Genomic DNA, 25,828 nt, shown 5'->3' with positions numbered 1-25,828 from the left:
GGAAATTTCATTGTCCCACTCAGCTGATTCCTCTCATAATATGATACTGCATTTTACTGTGCTGGTCATTTATCTTGTCTGTTCCTTGTACTGTTTGAGCTTGCTGATCACCCTCTGCAACATTTTCTTTTTTTTTTTGCAGCTTAATGATACTACTCATTCATCTAAGCTTCTACCTCATCAATTGTTTGTACATCTCATATGATTTATCCTGGTAAATCCTACCTAATTTATTATAATAATAAATCCCTGTTAGCTCTGTTACACTGCCATTTCTCATGCTTTCATCTCAGATACTCTCTTATTTTCCATTAAATTCTCTCCGGCTCAGAGAAACTAATTAATTAATTAATTTCTTATCTAATCTCTGACATCACCCTGCTCTCTTCCAAATTAAAGCTCTGATTAGGTTTAATTTGAAAGAAAGTTTCCCAATAATATTAATTAATGTTTTCATAATAAAATTAATTAATCCTCACAGCAATAACAATGTAAATCCATACTTACTTTCATCAAACTGAGGATGAGACTTGCAGATCCCAGCACATTTTTTTAGGCCGTAAATAGGGTATTCATTGCTGCATATACCTTTATTGTGATCACTAAACTGAAACATCTTAACTGTGTCGTTTATTGGAATTTCTGTAGGCAAGCAGTTTGCTATATTTGAGATAAATAAAAATAAAATAATAGTTGAATGAAAGAGAAATATGAAATCAAATAACATTCCCATATTGTTATGAATAACAGTTACTGTGTACCTCCTGCAATAGGTAAAAAAGAACATGTAAAGGAGTTAACAGTACCAATGACTTTCTGTTATAAGAGTTTGGTGCTAGGAACAGTCTCTGAAAATTGGAAGGGAGATAAGATAGTACAAATGCATATGGACAAATCAAATCAATGGCAGCAACTATAGGTTAGTATCTGTGTATCTGGTGTGCTGGTAAAGGTGTAGAGTGATTGGATAGTGTAGAATTCCAAATAAGATTAATGAGCCAAGAAACCTTTTCAGATGGCAGCATGGGTTTGATAAATCTTCTTTCAGTAACTTTTTTTTTATTATTATGTGACACCCCCAGGGAGTCCAAAGAAGACTCATCGAGGGAGAGTACCCACTCCACAGCCATCTCCATCTCCACCACTCAATCCACCAACTACAACGAGCCACAACAACCTTCACCATCTACACCAATGTCATCTATCGCCTCCACCACCAACTCTAGTATTTTCACAGACAATCACAAACATCCATGCCCACAACAAGATTCGAACCTACAGCCATTTGGCTGGAGAGCAGATATGCTAACCACTCAGCCAACCAGGTCGGTTTTTTATTATTGCTCTATTATAAAATGTAACTTGCTACACTTTATAATAGAGCAATAGCCATAATGAATTCTAAAGTTCATCATCATCAAATTTCTTACATATACCCTCAGGGGTGTACAGGATATTATTTTTTATTTATTTTATTTGTGTGAGGTTCCCTCGATCCTCGACCATCCCAATCACCAATCACCAACGACCTTACACAAATTTTTCACAAGCCGACCAGAATACCAGATAACCCAAATCACTCTCCAAATACCCTAGATCTCTTCCTTACCAATGACCCTTCCAAATATAGAGTGAATGTAGTGAGCCCCCCCCCCGGGTAATTCTGACCACAAACTAGTGCTCATCTCCTGCCCAATGCTTACACAGTCACACCTGCACAAGAGTAGTTTGGCATTATAACAGTGCCAAATGGGATAGCCTCCGAGACTACTATGCTTCATTCCCATGGTTGGACTATTTTTGAACATATCACCAAAGAAATCCTCACCGACATGATAACATACATTCCCCACATTTCTCTGATCTGCCGTCCCCTATCCAAACCCTGGTTCTCCAAAAGATGTGTCAAGGCTGTACAAATGAAAAATCAGGCATACCACAACTGGCTCAAATTAAGAACTCCATCCTCCTTCAGTGCCTATACTGAAGCCCGAAACAGATGCAAAAAATTATCAATGATTCCAAAACAGAATTTGAATGGGCAAAAAGCGGGAAACTTTCAGCCTGTCCTAGGAGCAGCCATGACTTTTGATCTCTTGCCAAAGCAATTGGTCGCAACCAGATGGCTCAATTGCAACCTCACCCACAGAAAAAGCTGATCTCTTGGCTTCACACTTTGCCTCCAATGCATGCATATCTGACAATGGCAAATGTCCCCCAGTGATTCCAACTGCCCAACATACAATAACCCACCCCCCATATCCTTTTGCCAGAAAGTGATCATAAACCTGTTGTCAAAATTGGACACAAAAAAAAGCTCCTGGCCCTGATGGTCTGTGCAGCAGAACTGACTCTTATCCCATTCCTTCTGTACACACTCTCTTACTCCACTGGTATATATATATATATATATCCCAAAGCCTGTAAATTGGCCTATATTCAACCCATTCCCAAAATGGTGACAAATCGCTGCCATCTAACTACCGCCCTATCTCATTCACCTCAATCCTATCTAAAGTGATGGAGAAAACTATCAATTCTCAACTCCTACTCTACCTTGAAGGTGGCAGCTATTAAGTGACCACCAGTACAGATTTCAGCGATGCCGATCAACAGGTGACCTGCTCTCATATATCACCGATCTCTGGACATATGCCATGGAAAAATTTGGCGAATACCAAGTAGTTGCACTTGATATCTCTAAAGCATTTCACTGGGTCTGGCGCAAAGTCTTACTAAGTAAACTTCCACCATTTGGACTGTCTCAGGACTTCTGCAGATGGATTGCCAGCTTCCTGTCTGGATGCACACTATGGGTGATGGCTTCCTATCCTCCCACCATCCAACTGATGCTATGGCTCCCACAAGGTTCAGTTCTGTCATCGACCCTCTTCCTTCTGTACATCAATAACCTACTTCAGTTGACCTCTAACCCAATACACAGTTTTTGCAGATGACAGCACATTGCACTCCTCCCTTTCATTTGATAAACCTCACCCTACACGACTCACTTCAACCCACAGAACATCAACCACAACTTCCCTCAATTTGGACCCATAAGACATCCTCTGATGGGGCTCAGATAACCTAGTCAACTTCAATGCTAGTAAAACCCAGTTCTGTCTTATTTCCCACAAAAAAGAACCATTTTTCCCCCAGTATTATTTTTGATAACACTCAAATTCCCAGACAAGATGAAATTTCTCTTCTCAGAATTACTATGACATCAGGCCTCTCCTGGCATAAACACACACATCACAACCATTGCATCCTCAGCTTCCAAAAAACTGAGCTTTTTCTTTTGCTCAAGATGTTACTTCACTTCAAAACGCTGTTAACCTTATTCAAATCACAAGCCCAGCTATCGAATACTGTTCTCATATTTGGAGTGGGGCTCCTAAATGCTCAATCAAAATGCTTGACTCAATACAGAGGAGAGCAATTAGACTGATAAATGATCCATATCTTACCAACTCACTCCCCCAGCTTTCACATAGACGTTTAGTCTCTGCAATTTGTATATTCTACAAATATTTTCATGGAAAATGCTCATCTAAAACAGCATCAATAATTCTCCCATTCTGTACTAAACCCATTGGAACACGTACAGCCATGGCCCAACATCCCTTCACAGTACATCCTGAAAACCACAGAACAAGTTTCTTTTCCTCCTCCTTCATCCCTCCTACTGCTGTACTGTGGAACAGTCTTCCCCTGATGTATTTCCCAAGGAATACAATATACAGGCTTTTAAATCGAATGTCAACAAGTTTCTCATTTCCGATCCCACTACTATGGTACTAAAGTACTATAGATTGACAAGCCAACCTCTCGCATATGGGCCCAACATTGAAAAAAAAAAGGTCAGCTATGTACCAAATTGCCAGCCCATCCTCATTCTTTCAGTATCCAGGTGGATATCTGACAGAGTGCACCATGAGAATGTGAGGACTGGGCAATTAGATCAGAAGACCTGGTTGTTTCTCTGTAATCCTTAAAAGGCTACATGGAGGCTACTGTATGTTGAAGCAATGTCTCAACAGAGAAGCGGTATGTGTGACATATGACAATGTTATGTTATAAGCCCACTATTGCCTCATTTATACATTGATAATATCTGAAAAAAGGAGAGCCAAAAGGCTTCACTTCAGCAATGCAAAATTATTCAAATTAAGTGGATATTGAATCCAACATTATTTCAAAGATGAATAGAGAAACTCTTGTAGTTTCTCTAGTTGCCTTTGAAATAATGTTGTATTAAATATCCACTTAATTTCAATAACATTGATAATATAATTCAGGATTCAGGAAAAATAAATGAACAAACACTTTTTTCTGGAGCTTTTAATAATACTTGACCTAAATCAGTTCAAGAAAATCATAAATCAGGTAGATGTAAAATGAAGGAAAAAAAGCTTCACATGAACTATAATAAATTTAGTTTAATCTGTTATCCAAGTGTAAGCAAACAAAGTCTGCACCTGAAGTATCTTCGGGACTGAGGCAACTCGTAGTAAAGAGTGGATCAATCTCTCATCACTCCTTGTCTTAGTATCTCCCATAATGCAAAGCACATCTCCTTGCAGACATGTATAATGCTATGCATTAAGGGAAGGACAACTACCCAGACTGGTTTTGACCTTTACTGAATGTTCAAGTACAGGTCAAACTCCAAAAACTCAGTGTTGTTCTTCTCAGTATTAGGCTCACCCTGTCACTGAGAAGAACTCTCAGAACCGGTTGGCTCTACACCGTGGAAGGCTGACCCCACCATAAAGCAGAGTCACTCATTTGCTCATATGTCATCTGAGGGGTACAGCAAGAGCCATGCCTCAGTTAACTTCATGGGCTACAGCAAATGCCATTCATTACCTCACCACCCAGGACCTGGGTGACAGCAACAGCTGAGCCTCAGTTAAAATTTCATGGGCTACAGCATTGCCATTCATCACCCAAGCTTCCAACCTCTTTCAACCTTTATTGAGGTCTCATCAGTGGGAGTCAGACCCAGAGTTGGTGATACCAAAGTGGAAGCAATGGAGAAGTCATTGAAAGTTTATTTTTCACTAGGTTAGACTATAATAAATTTAGTTTAACCCTTTATCCGAGTGAGATCAAACAAAGTTTGTGCCTGAAAATATCTTCAAGACTGAATATAGTGTTCTACTATCTTACCTGGGTAAGTAGTACAACACCAGGCAACTTGTAGCAAAGGTGGAGCAAGCTACCAACACTCCTATCCCAGTATCTCCAATAATGCAAAACACATCTCCTTGCAGATATGTATAATGTTATGTATTAAGGGATTGGCCACTAACCAGAATAGTTTCGACCTTTATTGAGGTCTCTTCAGTGGGAGCCAGGCCCAGAGTTGGAGATACCAGGCAGAAACAGTAGCAAGGTCACCTTTACCTATAGGAGTTGCCAAAAGGTTTGCCACCTTTTTTTTATTAAATTACTCTGGATTTAGAGAAAGATGTTGAAAGTTCATTTTTCACTAGGTTAGAACTATAATAAATTTAGTTTAATCCTTTATCCCAGTGGAGGCAAACAAAGTTTGCACCTGAAAATATCTTCAGGACTGAATATAGTGTTGTACTATCTTACCTGGCTAAGTAGTGCTCCACCTTTGCTACAAGTTGCCTGGTGTTGTACTAATTACCCAGGTAAGATAGTACAACACTATATTCAGTCCTGAAGATATTTTCAGGTGTAAACTTTGTTTGCTCTCACTGGGATAAAGGATTAAACTAAATTTATTATAATCTAACCTAGTGAAAAATAAACTTTCAACATCTTTCTCTAAATCCAGAGTAATTTAATAAAAAAAGGTGACAAACCTTTTGGCAACTCCTATAGGCAAAGATGACCTTGCTACTGCTTCAGCCTGGTATCTCTAACTCTGGGCCTGGCTCCCACTGAAGAGACCTCAATAAAGGTCGAAACTAGTCTGGGTAGTGGCCAATCCCTCAATGCATAACATTATACATATCTGCAAGGAGATGTGTTTTGCATTATGGGAGATACTGGGATAGGAGTGTTGGTAGCTTGCTCCACCTTTGCTACGAGTTGCCTGGTGTTGTACTACTTACCCAGGTAAGATAGTAGAACACTATATTCAATCCTGAAGATATTTTCAGGCGCAAACTTTGTTTGCTCTCACTGGGATAAAGGATTAAACTAAATTTATTATAATGGAGAAGTCATATTTACCTTTATGAGGTGCCAAAAGGTATCTTAAAATATGGTCGAAGAAAGCCCGACTAAATCATAAAGCCGATAGCGCTTGGCTTCCTCAACCAGTTCCAACTCCTTCCCTGTCAGAGAGAAGATGTTCCAGTTGCCTAAAGCCATTTCGTTGCCATTTCCATTCTTTTGCAGAACCATTTATTTGTGCTGCCCCTAAACACCTCCCCAAACGGGTAGCGGGCCGATTGATGGAGTTTCCTGTACCAGAGTGCTGAGGAGTGGTGTCTAAGGGAGACTGTAACATATTTTTCAAACAGGTCCCTCTGCCTAAAACCCGAACGCATCCCTTGGTAACCCGCACAACGGACGATGCGGTATGAACATTTTTTGATGGACTGATCATGTTACAGTGAACCAAAACATAAAACTAAAAAAAGAAAGGCTCTAACAAAGGCCCTTTTGTTGCTGGGCCTTTACAACTTACGTAAACAGTTACACCACCATTTAAATTTTAAATTTATAACCATTTTTATTTTTAAATTTGAAAAATATAACAGTTTAGAAAATATAAGTTCAATTACATTTGAACATATATTTTCTCAATGACTTATCCTCTGTTGAAACTTCAGCTCGTTTTTTAAATCTTTAAGTTTGTCATTCAGGCATCTTTTCAATATATTTATCAAAGTTCTTATGGTTTGTTTCATAATTGCGTTTTAGGTTATATTCTTTCACCACGGCGACATTTTGTCTACATATCAAACATGTTGGAATATTTTTTACTTCCACAAAGAAGTATGCCTTCTCTCATTTTTCTTGAAAAGTTCTGCCTTTTTGATCTATTTCTCTTTTTTTAACTTTAAATTCAGACATCGTAATGGGCAAAAAAATATAGGTTATTGAGGTAAATTTTTATTAACACACTTCATATTACAATGGTAACCTGTAACTTATTCACATTGTATCACGTGGCTTAAAATGGCTGCGTGACAAGTAACTTCCATTAAGTGTTGTCAACATTTGATGATAGAAACATGGTACAAAGAATTGTAGTAATAAGTTTCACTTTTGTTTAAATCTGTCAGAAAACATTTAGAAGATTGAGTTTTTTTTCTGTTTTAATCCCCACAGGATGTTAGCAACATTGATTTTCAGAAAATAAATCATTAAGGTTGAGGGCCTGATATGAAGCCTTTGTGGGCCGTATCCGACCTGGGGGGGGGAAGGTGACAGTTTGCACCCCCTGCTGTAAATGAATATGATTTTCTTTTCACATTATCTTTTCATTTTCGATGTCTATTGTTAGTAATACATATAACATCTATAGCAGGCATGTCAAACTCGTTTACCTCCAAGGGCAAATGAAGAATTATACATCAAGCTGCAGGCAGCAACAGAAAAAAAAATCAAGAAATAAAGAGTAAGCAGATTTTTTAATATTAACATTAATAAAATATATAAGTACAAAATACAACCATGTTACAAAAGTACATATAAAATATAAAGTTTACATATTTAAATAAAATTATACATATCATTTTTTGGAAGAAGCTTGACGTTTTTCATTAACGAAATCTTCAAAATTTGGTTGAATTTGAGCTGTAGTTATTTTCAATATTGATTGCGCATGCTTGTCTGTTAATCTTTCAGTAGTTTTATTATTCTTTAAAGTTGAAAATAGTTTTTCCCATAAATATGTGCTACAGAACATAGATAAAATACACCTAATTGCACATAACACACTGCGGTATTGATCGACTGATAAATAATTATAGAAATTTGGAATTCCGGCATCCATATATTTTTGTTTCAATATGGAATCACACTGAATTTCGATTAATTCCAACTGTAAATTGTCATCAACAGTTTCAACATCAATCGATAGAGGAGAAGTAGTGAAACTGATTTTCATATTTTTTTATTATTATTATTATTTGACACCTCCAGGGAGTCCAAATATGCATCGAGGGAGGGCACCTATTCTACAACTCTCCGTCTCCACCACTCAACCTCATCCACCGACCGCATCATCTACACCAATGCCATCTACTGTCTACTACTACCACCACTAGTATTTTCACAGACCATTCATAAACACCCATGCCCAGTGGGATTCGAAACCACAGCCTTTTGGCTGGAGCTAACCACTCAGCCAACCAGGCTGGCAAAAATTTAGCTCGAGAAGGATGGGATTCGAATGCGCGCAGGGAAACTCTGATAGATTAGCAGTACATCACCTTAACCACTTGGCTATTTCTCAAAAATCTAAAAATCTTCTTTCAAATTCATTTTCTAATAACTTAATTTGATTGGCATATTCTGAAAATTTCAATTTCGGTGATTTTTGCAATCGTGATTGACAACGTTCAAAATGGGATAAATTTTCTTTTGAATTTGTTTCTGCCAAAGTAATAATTTCTGTTTGAAAATTTTAATAATATATTTGCGAATAAATTCCCCTTCAGTGAATGGTTTCGACTTGCTTGCAATTAAATGTGATAACAAATAACTGGTTTTTACCGTAGCTCTATTATCTTCAATAGGTTTGGTAAATACACTTTGTTGATTTTGAAGTGTCAATTTTAATTCTGACAATTTATCTTCACGAAGTTTTGCAACACATTTGTCATAGTTTTCTTTATGATTTGTATCATAATGCCTTTTAATATTATATTATTTGCAAACTGCAATAGTTTCTACATATCAGGCATAATTTTTATTTCTTTTCCTTGAATACAAAAATATTGTAACTCTCATTTTTCTTGGAAAACTACGATGTTCTTCAATTAATCGGTTTTTACCAATACTGGTTGAAGGTTTCAACATTATTTTTTATAAATTCTTTATTAATTATAAAGAAAACGCTAAACTTTCTTATGACTCAAAAATTGATAACGGCTAGCCTCCAATTGCTGTTATCAGCGGATGTAGCCACGTATGTAGACTTGCTCGTTAAAATTCGATATTTATGCAGTGGTGTAATAAGATTTTTTGAAATGACAAATAGAATATTATTTCCTTTAGAAATTGCTGAGGAGTTTGGTGTATAAAATAATCTTAAGTGGAAATGTTAATTTTTTAAATGTTTATTTAATTCGGTGTTGTCAAAAGTTAAATAACCATATTGGTTACAAAGTTGGGCAGGCCGCATGTTACTTGTTGGAGGGCCTCAAGCAGCCCATGGGCTGCGTGTTTGACATACCTGCTTTAATGCATAGCATTAAACATGTCCACAAAGAGAAGTGCTTTGCATTATGGGAGATACTATGACAAGGAGTGATGAGAACTTGGCCCACCTTTACCATGAGTTGCATCAGTCCTGAAGATACTTCAGACGCAGACTTTGTTTGCTTACACTTGGATAAAGGATTAAGCTAAATTTATTATAGTCTAACCAAGTGGAAAAAACCTCCAACACCTTTCTCTAAATCCAGAGTAACTGAAAAATAAGGTGAGACACCTTTTGGCAACTCGTATATCACCTTGGCAGCACCACCTCTGGGTTTGGCTCCCACTGATGAGACCTCAATAAACTTTGAAACCAGTTGAAAGCTTGGGTGATGAATGGCAATGATGTAGCCCATGAAGTTTTAACTGATGCTTGGCTGTTGCTGTCACCCAAGTCCTGGGTGTGTGTGTGTGGGGGGGGATGAATGCCAATGCCGTAGCCCATGAAGTTAACTGAGGCAAGGCTGTTGCTGTTACCCCTCAGATGACATCACCACCGAGCAGAGCCGCTCATTTGGTCTGGCTCTGCTCGGTGGTGAGGTGAGCCTGCCACAGGGTAGAGCCAATGCTGAGAGTTCTCAATGGCAGGGTGAGCCTGTTACTGAGGGAAACAACGCTGAGTTTTTGGAGTGTGACCTGTACTTGAACATTCAATAAAGGTTGAAACCAGTCTGGGTAGTGGCCCTTCCCTTAATGCAAAGCATTATACATGTCCACAAAGAGATGTAGTTTGCATTATAGGAGATACTAAGACAAGGAGTGATGAGAGCTTGGTTTACCTTTACCACGAGTTGCCTCAGTCCTGAAGATACTTCAGGCACAGACTTTGTTTGCTTACACTTGGATAATGGATTAAACTAAATTTATTATATTCTAACCAAGTGGAAAAAAAAAAAAAGAAAAAAACTTCCAACAGCTTCACATGAACAAAATGTTACTAACAAGTATAAGTGAGTTTACTAATACTGTAAGTGAATATTATATAGTTGAACTTTTCTTCCTTACAAATGTATTATTATTATTATTTGACATCTCCAGGGAGTCCAAGGACTCATTGAGGGAGGACACCAGCTCTACAACTCCGTCTCGACCATTCAGTCACCAACTGACTGCAACTACACCAATGCCATCTACTGCCAACCACTACTGATATTTCCACAGACAATCACAAACATCCTTGCCCACGGCTGGATTCAAACCCGGAGCCTTTTGGCTGAAGAGTGGATACGCTATCCACTCGGCCAACCAGGCTGACTTATGGGAAATCCCAGCTCTAGAAATACAGAACTTTCCAGCACACCCTCGTGCTTTAATGGACTGAAACAAATCAAACTTCCTATATATATATATATATATATATATAACATATTCAAAGTATGTATCACAAGATTTAGCTTCCAACTCACCTGGTAAATTTCTGCAGATTGTACAACAGCCAGTTTCATCTAATATTATATCCTCCTGAAGTAAAAGAATACTTCAATTAAAGTAGATGTACAATATTCACAATCATTGGACAGTATTAATGTATGGTCAAATTAACAAATAAAATGAACAAAAATGAGTTTAAGATAGATTCAATACAAAAAGAATTTAACCTTTCTGGATGAAGAAATTTACTTTACTATCTATACCCAAATGCCATATAATAAGTGCAGAATGAATAATTTTTGAATTTAAATTTAAGAAGAGTTGGTGAGAAAAACACTTTTAGTAGTTGTTTTCCTTATCATTTTGTAAACAATAACATTAATATAACATTTATTACAGAATGTTAGTGAATGAACAGGAATGAGCTTACAACTTTGGACTTAGCCAGCCAAAGCGTATTCTTTGTTCACTTAAAATTACAAAAGAAATAATGGTACAATATAATGCAATGCCATGCTGTCTGGGGGTGTCACTCATTAAATAAAGCCTGATCCTGATTTTGTCAAGGAACAAGGATAAACAGTGAAAAGTCAGCTACTGAAGTCATGACAAATCTGAATCAGTAGAAATGAGAATAGCATCATCAGTATAAGAAATATCAACTGAAAAGAAGTATATTATAGCAGAATAATTACAGCAATACCACATCAACTGAGACAAAGAAAACAAAAACAAAGATACCTATAGATGATAATTAGAAGACATTATAGTTGGATAACAGTGATCAGGGAAAGCAAGTCACATGTGCAGTTTCCAACAAGAAACACAAAAGAAAACTTCCTGAATAGCACACAATCTCAGGTACAGTCATGGGAAAATATCCAAATGAGAAAATGAGACTTATTTGTGAGTGTAGTGTCTTAAAGAAGTAGAGGAATTATATAATTCATTACAGAGGGCTGCTATCATTAAAAAAATAAATAAATAAAGGAAAACCTATTCCAGACCTAAAGATTTGCAACAGAAAAAGAACTTAAAATGAAACATGTGCATAAGAGCTGATTATTCTGGTAGTAACAAATGAATTTGCAAGAAGTATAAGTGATGTAGTGTGGGATTTATAAGTGCTGCTAGAGGCAGTGAAGTGAAACAGGAAGAATTAAGAGTGTCCTGCCAAGATGTGATAAAACAAATTTGAGGAGAACAGCAATGGGATAAATTTGAAGGTAGGAGGACCTGCCCCCCCCACCTTCAAATGAGATGGCCTGCATGTGAATGAGAGTAGCAGTGGGAAGCTGCTGGTACATTGTTGATGACAGGGTTTGGTAAGGAAACAAAAATTATTATTATTATTATTATTATTAATATTATTATTCAGGCCTCCAAGGAGTCAAAAGACTATCGAGGGAGGTCCTTCCTAAGAAATAAAGTCTGTCAAGACTCATCAAGGGGAGGTCTCCCCCTGAGAAACACAAAGTCTATCATACCACTCTTTAAACTCACTGACCATACTCGCTCCCACCACTCCATCAGGCAATGCATTCCATCGCTCAACCACCCTCCGCACAAAGAAACCATTCCTTATGCTCACGGTTTCCTTTCGTAACTTCCAGGGATGGCCTCTTGTCATCACTCCTTCCCGCTGTTCAACCAAGTGAAAGAACTCCCCAGTGTCAACCCTGTAACCACCTCTCAACAGTTTAAAAGTCTCAATCATATCACATCTCCTTCTTCTATCCACCAAACTCTGCAGTCCACATTCTCTCAGTCAATCCTCATAATTATCCTTGTACAGTCCTGAAACCATCTTTGTCATCCATCTTTGTATCCTTTCCACAGTTAATTTATCCCCTTCAAATCCTGGGGACCAAATCTGAGAACAATAGTCCAAGTGTGGTCTGATCAGAGACTTATACAACGGAATGATAACCCTCTTATCTCTGCAGGTCAGTGTCCTTCTCATAATAGCAGAAATCCTCTGTGTTACCTTCACCACCTTTGCAATATGTCCCCTAAACTTCAGGTTTCTATCAATCATCAACCCCAGAACTTTTGTCTCCCCTACTTCCTCCAGTATAACTCCTCCCATAGAGTATGCAGCATCCCATCGATGTTTCCCAAACCTCAAGACCTTACATTTTGCTGCATTAAACTGACAACACCCCCATTCATTTGCCCATCTATCTAGCTTATTTAAATCCTTTTGCAGGGGCTACCACATCTGCACTATTACTAATAATCCTTCCCAGCTTCGCATCATCCACAAACTGAATATCCCCCTGCAATCCACTGGCTATGTCATTGATATAAAGGTTAAACAATATAGGTCCTAGTACTGAGCCCTGTGGGACCCCACTTGTAACCCTCTGCCTCCTGGAAACTGCTCCACCATACACAACTCTCTGATACCTATCAGACAGCCAATCCTGAATCCAGTTGACCAGTCTGACATCCAGACCCATGTGCTGCAACTTAAATATCAGCTTATCATGTGGCACCCTATCAAATGCCTTTGCCAAGTCTAAGAAAATTGCAGTATATGCCTATCCCTCATCTAATGTTCTTGTAACTTTATTATAAAAGGCTAGCATATTGCTAAAACAAGAGCGTCTTTTCACAAATCCATGTTGATTCTCACAGATAACATTACCCTCATCTGCCCAATGCTGTATACAGTTCCTCACTACTTTCTCCAAGATCTTAACAACTACTGATGACACACAGACTGGCCTATAATTAGACACTTCCAATCTGTTACCACCCTTATGCAATGGCACTATCTTACCTTCCTTCCATTCCCTGGGCACCTTTGCCAAAGCCAGACATTCATTGAAAAGCCACGTTAAAGGCACTGTCAATTCCCTAGCACATTCTCTCAAAACTTGTGGTGAAATACCATCCAGTCCCACAGCTTTACTGACATCCAGAGTACTCAGTATCTGAAACACACTCTCCTCCTGTACCTCCAGACCTCGAACCAGTCCTATCCCTCTAGCATTAAAACTGACTCCTCTAGGATGAAATACTCCAATAAAGTGTTCATTGAACAATTGCACTATGTCCTCTGCATCAGTCACTCTGTTCCCATTTTTATCCCACAATATCATTCTTCCACAGTCATTTCTCCTCCTACTGGCCACATAGCTAAAAAATTCCCTAGGATTTTCTTTGGATCTTAGGCCAATATCCTCTCATATTCCAGTTTCGCTTTCCTTACCACACTAGTCACTCTTCTGGCCCGTGTCTTATATTCCTCATGCATCTCTTCACCTGTCTCCTCATATCTCTTCCATAGCCTCTTTTTCGCATGCAATTCCTGTTTAATATTGTTTGTCATCCACTTTACTCCAAATTGTGTCCTCTTCTTCACTCGTGGTATACAACTTACCATTGCTGATAACAAATATTCTTTCACAATTTCCCACACACTAGTGATATCCCGGCCTTCCAATTCCTCCCTCCATGAAACTTCCCGAAGTTGACGTCTAAGACTATTATAATCACCTGCCTTATAATTCCACATAAGTTCCCGTCTCTTTGATACTCCTGCATGTCTATTCATTTTCCAAGTCAACACCATATGGTGACTCTCTCCAACTGGTGGGAGAGACGTCAACTCAGTTATTATCAACTCTTCTGATGCTATAACCAAATCCAAAACTTTTGAACCTCTTGTTCCCTCTGTTACATGTTGCCTAAGACATTTGTCCCTCAAGAATTCTAGAAATTCCATTCCCCTATTGCTACATGCATCTTCCTCTCTCCAATTTATACTACTGAAGTTAAAATCTCCCATAACAATCATTCTTCTTGCACTCGCCAAACTTAGCTGTCTAAACATCTCCTGGTCCCCATCCTCTGTGCTCCTGAGTCTGTAGCAACACCCCACTAAATATCCTGTCTTGCCTACCTCTACCTCACACCATACGCTCTCAAAATCATTTGTCTCACTTCCTTCCAAATTCTCCACTCTTAGAGGACATAGGTCATCACTTATCATAAGCAGTACCCCACCACCACGCTTTCCCCTCCTATCCTGACGAAAAATGCTATACCCAGCGACTTCTATTCCTGTTGTTTTATCCCCTTCTGTCAACCACGTCTCAGTGATCGCAATAATTTTTGGCCAGGCTGATGCTATCTGCGCCACCAATTCCTCTCCCTTATTCCGGATACTCCTGGCATTAGTATAAAGCATATAGATGCCATTGTTTCTATACCCAGCATTATCCCTTCTAGACTCTACTGGGCTCAGTGTTACCTGACATTTTCTCCCTTCTCCCAAGTATCCATTCCCACAAGAGGCAAATTAAATGGTGGAATTGCAAGTAACCAGGATCAGTGTGAGATAAATGATGAGGCAATGAAATATAAAGAGCAGGGCTGGCCTTAATGGGAGCAACAAAGTCAAAGGATTCAAATGATATGGAAAGAAATTGTGGGAAGAAAAAAGGGGACCATCGAAAAGGAGACAGACTGGTATATGCTTATATACCAGTGTAAGGAGCATTAAGAATAAGGGTGCAGAATTTGTGGCCATGATACAATTAATCAATCCTCAAATTATTTTATCAGTGAAAAACGGTTAACAGTGGACGATGTTGCTCCCATTAAGGGCTGGCCTTAATGGGAGCAACAAATATAAACAAAAAACCATAAAATATAAAACAGGAGGTAGGATATTGCTTATTAGTTCAGGAGTTGTGTCCCCTCTTTGTGGAACTTGAAGAGTAGTACTCAATCTCACATCAGGCCATATGATGTGAGATTGAGGTGAACATAAATTTTAGATATTGAGTGGCGTGTTGCTATAGACCAGGAAATGTAGAGTTTTTTTTTTTTTTTTGTTTAGTGGTACAAGGACATCATCTAATGGCCATGCTGCACCGGAACATGAAGCAGCATATGTAAGTCTAAAATATGTATATAAAAATAAAAATAAATGAAATATTTCTTAGAAGTACACAAGGCAATGAATGAGTAAAACACAAAGGCATAAAAATCAGTGTAGAAAAGCAGGTATAAAAAGAAGTATAAAGTATTAAAATTGATAAAACATTAATAAAAAATCAGATTTTTAAAACCATCTATAGAATATACTAAATAATAAAATCTAATAGGTATATAATTTATATGAGATTGTAAACATTAGTGCACTAAAATTTTAAAAACTAGAAAAAAAAAATTAAATCATGAAGAGTGCAATAAAATCTGCCTGATTGAATAGGACTCCGGCAGGTTATAAAAGTGACTAAAATAATGACTGTGCTCATTCATGAAACAAAGAAAACAAAAACAAGATACCTATATATAGAAACCACTCAATTCAAACATGAATGATGGATAGCCTGGCATCACAAAACTCACACGGAGGTACATATGTTGTCACTTCTCAATGGGAAGGTGTGAATGTGTAAGATGACTATGCGCTATGTGGAGCTAAGTGGGAACAACTTCATTTTTATGGTCCCTGCTTAGACTAGACCGCTACAATTTTATTTCGGGCTTGATACAACAGAGGTTATTATTTGCCTTGCTATTCCATGATAACTGCCACTAAGATAAATGTGCGATGTAATAGATGGTGAAAACTTGAGAAATGAGCAATGATGAGCTGACATAGCTGATATACTGCAGCCTCATTTCCCTTAATCTCAATGAGGTTTGGAATCCAAAAGAAGAATACATTCACAAGTACGTTCCATAACTGATAAAGAACATGTTGGATTTGAGAGAGTTGGATACTGCTATAAAACCAGCCAGCTAAAGCTGGATGGTTCTATAGCTCTAGCCTTCTTATTGCCTGTAAGGGACAACTACTTTATGCAACAGAAGTCAAAGAAACATATGGGACACGAGTGTTTGTACCATCGACAGGGTGTAGCATAGAGGCAGGCTGTGTCATGGCGCCACTTAATAAGGGTGCTTGTTCAGCCATATTGCATTAGTTACTATCGCCCCAACGTGAACGTCGTAGCGATAGTAACTCCCTCCTTGTGATAAACAACACGCCCAATGCAACAGCTATTACACTGCAGACACACAAAAAACAAGTAGTTTTATTATGTCACTGAATAAGATATAGACATTTGCAGGCTGTGTAATATATTTCTCAACAAATAGTGCAATTAGAGACAACTGGAATAAAAACGTCACATGCCCTTCCCACAGAAACTGCTGTATAAACTCAAGCAAAACCACATGTTGCACTGGCAACATCAATAGCGCACTCAAGATTTAATCTTGAGGGGTGAGTTGAGTAGATGATTTGAGAATACGCGTTATGCATCGCATACGACCTATGATTGAGTAACTGCAATAATTGCTAATTCATAAGTAGTATAGAAATAGAAGACAAAACACAACATAAAAAAAAAGAATTTTAATTAGGAAAAGATTTATGGAAAATTTTCTATAGTTTTTTCCCTTTTTCTTTGGGGGGGCAGAGGGCCCTGTCCCCCTCTAGGTGCACCACTGGGCAACATTTTGTTTGACACCACCCCATCGTAAACGTGTTAAAACTAAGAAATATATATTGAATGTGTTTCAGATATTATGGAATTCAGTTGAAGAGAATTAGCATTTCAACAAAACAGAGCGATATGCATTACTTACATTTATTTCTGTGTCATTTCAATTTTGAATGCTTAACATATTGAGTATATTGCATATTCTTTGTTTAAGTGACTTTGCACAATTTGACTTTAATTTTAATTGTGTACTTATAAAATAATTGTGTACAAATAAAATTTAAAAAAAAAGTAGTTTATAAATTATAAACATATTAATCAGAGGTGCATTTTGCTAAAATGCCAAAATTGCTCATTGGGCAGCATGCTTTACGTCTTACATTTGCCCTTAATAATAATAGTTTAATCATCAAATTTTCAAATTATTGTATAAATTATTTATAGCAAAATTCTGAAGGCAATTGTTTTAATCGATTTTTTAAAAGAAGATTTTATTGTTTTAAATCTCTTAAAAATGATATATTAATTAATTCATAATTAAGAATTAATAGGGAAAAAAATAATTTATCAATACAAAATTTATTGTCATTTAGATGGGTAATTTGAAAGAGAAAAAGCTATTGGGAGCTGCTTTTCTCAAAAGAAAAAGAGAAAAGGAAGCACACGTAAAGAAAGTAACAAGTGATATAAGAAGATTTGGAATTTTAATGAAGCCACCAAAGAGAACGAGTTTTCAACAGAACCAACAGCAAAAGTTATAAAAATTTCAGCACCAGCCATTGGAGCAGCTTCTGTATCCTCATCCAGTACCAACGATTGCAGCAGAAGTCAAAGAAACATATAGGACATGAGTGTTCTGTACCATCGACAGGGTGTAGCATAGACATCAGCCACTGATACTGATGTAACAAACATTTTTAAGGTTTCCATAACAATTGATGATTCCAAAAATGATGAGGTAAACGATGATAGCAACAAACAGATGAGCCCATTAAAAATCAAGATTATTTTATTGAAACTGATCCATACTACTGGCCAGAGAAATTCGATGACAAAACTAGAATTGAACTTATAAAAATAGGCCATATTCAAATAAAATTAAATAAATATTCTTTGAATGATCAAGGCAGAAAATTTTCGAATAATTATTATCAACGAATGTTTAAAAATTCTGAAAATCAAACGATCATGGCTTCCAGGAAAAATGACGCTGTTTACTGTTTCTGCTGCAAAATTTTTAATCCTGTTTCATCAGAGCAAAAAGGCCTTATGTTGAAAAGGTTCTGATGATTGGAAAGATATCAACAGAAAACTTCAAATGGATGAAACTTCACATTCCCATATTCGTTGTTTTTCTGAGCGGAAGGAATTGACAATCCGGTTAAATTCGAAACCGATGATTGATACAAAACAACAAAGAATTTTGGACAATGAAACAGAACACTGGAAAGCAGTTTTAATACGATTATCCACAATAATCTGTTGCATAGCACCACAAAATCTTGCTCTTCAGGGATCGTCCTCTACAATTTATACTCCTAACAACAGAAATTTTCTAAAAATTGTGGAACTTTTCGCATTGTTTGATGAAGTTATGAAGCAACATTTTGATACTATAACCAAAAATAAAAAACAAAAACATTGTCAAGTTCATTATTTGGGTCCTGAAATACAAAATCAATTAATTCAAATTATGACAGAGAAAATAAGAAGTAAAATAATAAATGATGTTAAAAAAGCCAAATACTATTCGATTGTTCTAGACTGCACACATATGCCAGTCATACCAAACAAATGACTGTTATGATAAGATACGTTTGCTCAGAAACAGGAAAAAATATGTGAAAATTTCATGCTTTTTTTTTTTTTTTGGAGATTCGTGACAAAACAGGACTTGGGTTGACTGATAAAATTATAAAAGAATGAGAACAATTGCATATCAATATAGAAGACATGCGTGGACAGAGTTACGATAATGGTGCTAACATGAAAGGACAAGAGAAAGGTGCACATACTTGCATTTTAAATATAAATCCCCATGCATTTTACGTCCCCTGTAGTGCTCATTCTCTCAATCTTTTGTTAATGATGCAGTTAAAAATACACTTGACTGTATCATTTTTTTTAATAATTCAACAACTATTCAACTTTTTTCTGGATCGAAGAACAGGTGGTAGGTTCTTTTGAAACACCTACCAAACATGACAATAAAAGGTGTGTCTGATACTCGATGGGAAGCTCGAATTCCAGCAATTAAACCAATTCAATTTCAATTCTACGAAGTTTATGATGCACTTGTGAAAATATATGAAAATCTCAATTGAAAGGTTCAATCGGAAATGAAACAAAATGAATGACCTTGTTGAAAAAATCACTTCATTCAAATTTATTTGCAGCAAAATTATTTAATAAACCTAGTGATTAAAATGTGGCAAAGTGTAAATTTAAATATTGGCCATGTCTTTGAGCAGTTTGACATCATCGCGAAATTTTTAACCGATTATAGGAAAAACAGATTTCAACAAATGAAAACAACTGCTGCTGAAATTGCAGAAAAAGTTGATGTACCACTGGAATTTCCTCATGTTAGAATAATAAAAGAAAAATGTTTTCCTATGAGAACCATGATGAGCCACAAGCGATCCTAGAAAAACTTTTTGAAGTTAATGTTTTTAACGTCTTAATTGATACATCTATATATAGCTTACAAACCTCAAGGGCTCACTTTAGTGAGTACGTGCATGGCAAACCCGAGGTACCTGATGCTGGACCATGCCTTACTTCATGTAATATATATCTGTTATATTATTCTGTAGACTGGTCCCTCCTCTTCTTTCTTTGCTTCTTTCTCCTCTCCTTGCTCCTTCCCCCTGATGCTATTAGAGTATTCGAGGGCTAGGGGTGAGTCTTTCCTATCTTGCTAAGTCATTTCGTCTTATGCAGCCACCAAAGGAGGCAAGCTAGCCTCAATAGGTGCCGGTCCCAAGCCCGGATAAATGCGAGGGTTGACGTCAGGAAGGGCATCCGGTTGTAAAACTTCAGTGCCAACTCAAACTATGATTATGAGTCGAAGAGAAAATGATATAAGGGCTAGGGCGTACCCCTTAAGCGACGCGCAGCCACATCGCCCTACAGCTGTGAGAAGTGGACGAGGGCTACCGCATCAAGGGCGGGTGCGGTTAAAGAAGCGAGCCCAGCAGGTGGAGAGGATGTTGCGAGTGGGAACACTGAATGTTAGAAGCATGACTGGAAGGGGAAGAGAGGTGGCAGACATGATGAGGAAGAGGAAGTTGGACATTTTATGTGTGCAGGAGACAAGGTGGAAAGGGGGAAAGGCAAAGGAACTGGGAGATGGATATAAATTGTTCTACTCTGGAGCGAATAACGAGTGAAGAAATGGTGTAGGAATTGTGGTGTGTGGCAGAATGAAGGGTGAAGTACTGGACGTGGGTAGAAGGAACGACAGGATCATGCGAATGAAATTGGGTCTTGGAGAAGAGCGGGTGGTCGTATTATGTGTATATGCCCCACAAGTTGGTTGTACAGCAGAGGAAAAAGATGAGTTCTGGAACGTGTTAGATGAAGAAATGAGGGAATTGGAAGAAAATGAGATGGTGATTGTCGGAGGAGACTTGAACGGGCACATAGGAAGACAGAATAGAGACTGTGAAAGGGTGCATGGTGGCCACGGAGTGGTAATGATGAACCAGGAAGGAGAGAGGGTTGTGGACTTTGCAGTAGCGTTTGATCTGGCAATTGTGAACTCGTTTTTCTTCAAGAGGGAAGAACATTTGATAACATTTAGAAGTGGTAACAACAGCTCACAAATTGACTACATTTTGACTAGAAGAAAACATCTTAAGGTTGTGACAAATTGTAAGGTAATTCCAACAGATCAAGTAGCACAACAACACCGACTGCTGTGCGCAGACTTTAAATTAAGATCGAAGATAAGAACTTCTGGTTGCCATGGGATGAAGACAATTAAGTGGTTTCGCTTAAAAGAAGAGAGTGTGAGGAATCGTTTTAGGGAGAGAGTGTTAGAGAGGATTTCGGATGGACTGGAAAGTGTACAAGATAGGTGGAAACATAATTCAAAAGTAATCCTGAGCTGTGCAATCGAGGTGCTTGGTGAGACATCTGGAAAGATTAGAGAGCAGAAGGAGGGTTGGTGGTGGAATAATGATGTACAAGTGGCAGTGACAGCTAAGAGGAAGGCAAAGCAGAAGTGGGATGAGTCAAGAGTGGAAGAGGACAGAGAGGTGTACAAACAGAGAAAGCAAGAAGCCAAGAGAGTTGTGGCACAGGCGAAGACCATGGCATATCAAGATCTGTATGATCAATTAGAAACAAAGGAAGGACAGAGAAAAATTTACCAACTAGCGAAATGTAGAAATAAAGCAGCTAAGGACATCTTACATGTGAGGCAGATCAAAGATGCTGAAGGAAGAGTATTATGGAGGGATGTGGACATAAGAAACAGATGGAAAATATACTTTGAGGGACTTCTGAATGAGGAAAATGCAAGGACTCACAGAGGAGATGGGCAGCCTTCTGAGGGGATGGTGCAGAACATCAGTAGAATGGAAGTGACGGAGGCCATGAAGAGGATGAGGAATGGAAAAGCGGTGGGCCCCGACAGAATTCCAGTGGAGGCATGGAAGGCACTGGGGGAAGAGGGAATTGACCTGCTGTGGGACGTGTTCATGAAAGTTTGCCAACAGGAAAATATACCCGAGGAATGGAGGGAGAGTACTCTTGTTCCCATCTACAAGAGTAAAGGGGATGCACAAGACTGTAAAAATTACAGAGGAATAAAGTTAATGTCCCACACAATGAAGATCCTAGAAAGGGTTCTTGATGGTAGATTGAGGGAGGAGGTGGAGATTGCAAAGGAACAATTTGGCTTCATGCCTGGTAGATCAACAACAGATGCTATCTTTGGGTTACGACAGATGATGGAAAAATATCAAGAGAAACAAAGGGAGCTACATCTGGTATTTATTGATCTGGAGAAAGCATACGATAGAGTGCCAAGGCAAGAAGTCTGGAGGTGTCTGAGGGAGAAGAAGGTGCCGGAGAAATATGTCAGGTTGGTGCAGGAAATGTACAGAAATGTGAAGACAAGTGTTCGGACCTGTTTGGGACAGACAGAAAGTTTTCAAGTAACAGTTGGCTTGCATCAAGGGTCAGCATTAAGTCTGTTTCTGTTTAATATTGTGATGGAGGTGGTAACAGAGGAGGTGAGAGAAGATGCACCTTGGACAATGTTGTATGCAGATGACATCTTGCTGTGTGTAGATTCAAGAGAAGAAGCAGAAACTAAACTGGAAAGATGGAGAAAAGTACTGGAAGAGAGAGGTATGAGACTGAGCAGAAGTAAGACAGAGTATATGTGTTGCGCAGTGGGCGGTGGCCAGGAGACAGACCTGGAGCTGGAAGGAAATGTCATCAGGAAGGTGAGAGACTTTAGATACTTAGGTTCGACAGTGGAAGAAGATGGAGGAGGTGAGAAGGAAGTGGGATGCAGGATACAAGCAGGTTGGAGGAACTGGAGGGAGATGGCTGGAGTGTTATGTGATAAGAGGGTGCCGATCAATCTGAAAGGCAAAATTTATAGGACAGTAGTGAGGCCAGCTATGACATATGCTATAGAAACTGTGGCCCTGAGGAAAAATAACATTAGCAGGATGGAAGTAGCAGAGATGAGAATGCTTAGGTGGATGTGCGGTGTGACCAGAAAGGATCATCTGAGAAATGACTATGTCAGGGGAACAGTGAAAGTTACGAACTTAGGAGCGAAAATACAGGAGGCAAGGTTGAGATGGTTTGGTCATGTGATGAAGAGGGAGGACGAATATGTGGGAAGAAGGGTCATGCAGATGGATGTGCAAGGAAGGCGGAAGCGTGGGCGGCCAAAGAAGAGATGGAGGGAGCTGGTAGAAGAGGACTTGAAGATGAAGAACTTGGATGTGGTGACAGCCCAAGACAGGAAGGTGTGGAGGAGACTCATAAGAAACAGTGACCCCACTTAAGTGGGAGAAGCTGCAGAAGAAGAAGAAGAAGATATATAGCTTACAAAATAGATTTGAACAGCTGAGATCACACGATGATATCTTTGGATTTTTATATAATATAAATAATTTACATAACTGGAGTTCGGACAAAATATTAAAACATTGTAAAGACTTGGAAATTGCTTTGAGCAGTGGCAGAACATCTGATGTAGATGCAAAAGATTTATTTGAAGAATCAAAAATTCTCTCAAAAATAATACAAGAGAAAGTGGTCCTCATCAAATTTTATCTCACACACACACACACAACCAATATCTTGTAGAAATTTATCCCAACGTAACACCACCCAAAGGATATTGTTAACAATTCCTTAGCGTAGCAAGTGTGAAAAGAAGTTTTTCCAAGCTTAATTATTATTATCATTACATAACACCTCCAGGAAGTCCAAAGACTCATCGAGGGAGGGCACTGGCTCTACAGCTCTCTGTCTCAACCACTAACCACAGCTACCTTCATCATCTACACCAGCACCATCTATTGCTGACCACCACTATTTTCACAGACAATCACTAACATCCATCCCCACAGTGGGACTTGAACCCGCTGGAGCAGATATGCTAACCACTTGGCCAATCAGGCCGACATTTTTAAACTGATTAAAAATGATTTGCGAACAGCAATGACCCAAGAAAGATTGGTTGGTCCAGCAACTATATCAATAGAGGCGGACATAGCTTATAATTTAAATTTAGAAGAGCTTATAAGCAGTTTTATTGTGTAATATCCCCATAGTGCAAATATTTAATTAATATTATTATGTAATTGTTTTGCATTAATGTTTCGCTTGTGATAAAAACAAAATAGCAATTGGAGATTTTCTTATATTTTTGTCTTATAATCCATTAGGGACAATATTTAATTGTTTGCCTCAGAGTGCGATCTAAACACGCAGGGCTCAATCTAATCGACGGCCATGCGAGTGTTGAATTTAATATTATCACTTGATAAGGTGATAATAGAAGTGTTATTAACAGTGGCTAAATTCTAAATGAATAAGTTCCAGGGTCCTTAAACTAAGGATCATAAATGTGAGGCTACTGTTAGATTGTCACAATATTTTTTTTTTAATTTAATTTATTTATTTATGCTTCTGCACTTTTGTGAGATTGGTATCTCTATGTTCGTAAATTTTCTTTCTAAGTTGCTTTTGTTGGCATTGTTTAGACCTTTCCCATTTAATATCTATTAATCCATTTATCCACTCTGATGGTAAGTGAATACCCTAATGTGAAGAACTTGCACCTAGGGTCTGTACTGCTGCACATGTTACACACTCCAAACCTCCATCCTTAAAAAATAACCAATTGTATTTACCTTTGAATGCTATCCACTGGATGAGTGTCCAGAAAGTCAGCAAATCTTTCCTTTCGTTCAACATATTAATAATATCGCATTGCAACTGATGGGAATCCTGCGTTTCTGTGAATTGATTACAAACTTCTTTCTCTTCAGAAACTACACACGAATTGTCATTACAAAGTCGTTTTGTATTATCACTGTCATTCGAGCTATTATTCCGATTAAAGTATGTACCAATGTACTTAACATAGCTGAAATAGTAGGCCTGCATAAACACAAAAATATTACACGATTTCCTTTGTGCTTCTCACAATCACAAGTTATGATAAACAACTGCTAATTTGGTGTTCTGTTGTTGGTTACTGACTGTTGCTTACATCTACCAGTGTTGAAAACCAGAAAAAACAAATTATCTCTACGAGTCTGTCAAAATTCTGCTACACTACGCTGCAATAATGTTTGCTTGTCAATTGCTGCAAGACAACGCATTAAAGGAAGCTGTTGAAAGTTTATTTTTCACTTGGTCAGACTATAATAAATTTGGTTTAATCCTTTATCCAAATGTGTGCAAACAAAGTTTGCCCCTGAAAGTATCTTCAGGACTGGGGTAAGGTGGTACAACACCAGGCGGCTCCTTGCAAAGGTGGAGCAAGCTACCAACACTCCTATCTCAGTATCTCCCATAATGCAAAACACATCTCCTTGCGGATATGTATAATGTTATGCATTAAGGGAAGGGCCACTACCCAGACTAGTTTCGACCTTTATTGAGGTCTCTTCAGTGGGAGCCAGGCCCAAGTGGAGATACCAAGGCAGAAGCATTAGCAAGGTCATCTCCTCCTATGTTGTACCACTTTACCCCAGTCCTGAAGATACTTTCAGGCGCAAATTTTGTTTGCACACACTTGGATAAAGGATTAAACTAAATTTATTATAGTCTGACCAAGTGAAAAATAAACTTTCAACATCTTTCTCTAAATCCAGAGTAATTTAATAAAAAGGTGGCACACTGTTTGGCAGCTCCTATAGGAGGAGATGACCTTGCTAATGCTTCTGCCTTGGTATCTCCACTTGGGCCTGGCTCCCATTAAAGAGACCTCAATAAAGGTCGAAACTAGTCTGGGTAGTGGCCAATCCCTTAATGCATAAGATTATACATATCCGCAAGGAGATGTGTTTTGCATTATGGGAGAT

The 25,828-nt window shown here is 38.2% G+C and overlaps 1 protein-coding gene across 4 annotated transcripts in view; it reads right to left on the bottom strand.

Moving 5' to 3' along the window:
- Positions 1-25,828, bottom strand: part of LOC150094462 (hemocytin-like) — a 2,636,009-nt gene that overhangs the window by 29,575 nt on the left and 2,580,606 nt on the right. For all 4 annotated transcript variants that reach the window (XM_090412206.1, XM_090412207.1, XM_090412208.1 and 1 more), the window contains 2 exons: positions 10,824-10,878; positions 508-660 (listed from right to left, as the gene is read on the bottom strand). In XM_090412206.1, the coding sequence (XP_090268332.1) occupies positions 508-660; positions 10,824-10,878 (208 nt within the window). The remainder of the gene's footprint in view (positions 1-507; positions 661-10,823; positions 10,879-25,828) is intronic.

The sequence above is a fragment of the Typopeltis vanoorti genome, chromosome 22 (assembly GCF_054136105.1).
Source record: "Typopeltis vanoorti isolate ZY-2024b chromosome 22, IOZ_Tvanoo_1.0, whole genome shotgun sequence".
In the NCBI taxonomy this organism is placed as follows: Eukaryota; Metazoa; Arthropoda; class Arachnida; order Uropygi; family Thelyphonidae; genus Typopeltis; species Typopeltis vanoorti.
The sequence above is the reverse complement of the archived record's forward strand: the minus strand, read 5'-3'. Positions and strand labels throughout refer to the sequence as shown.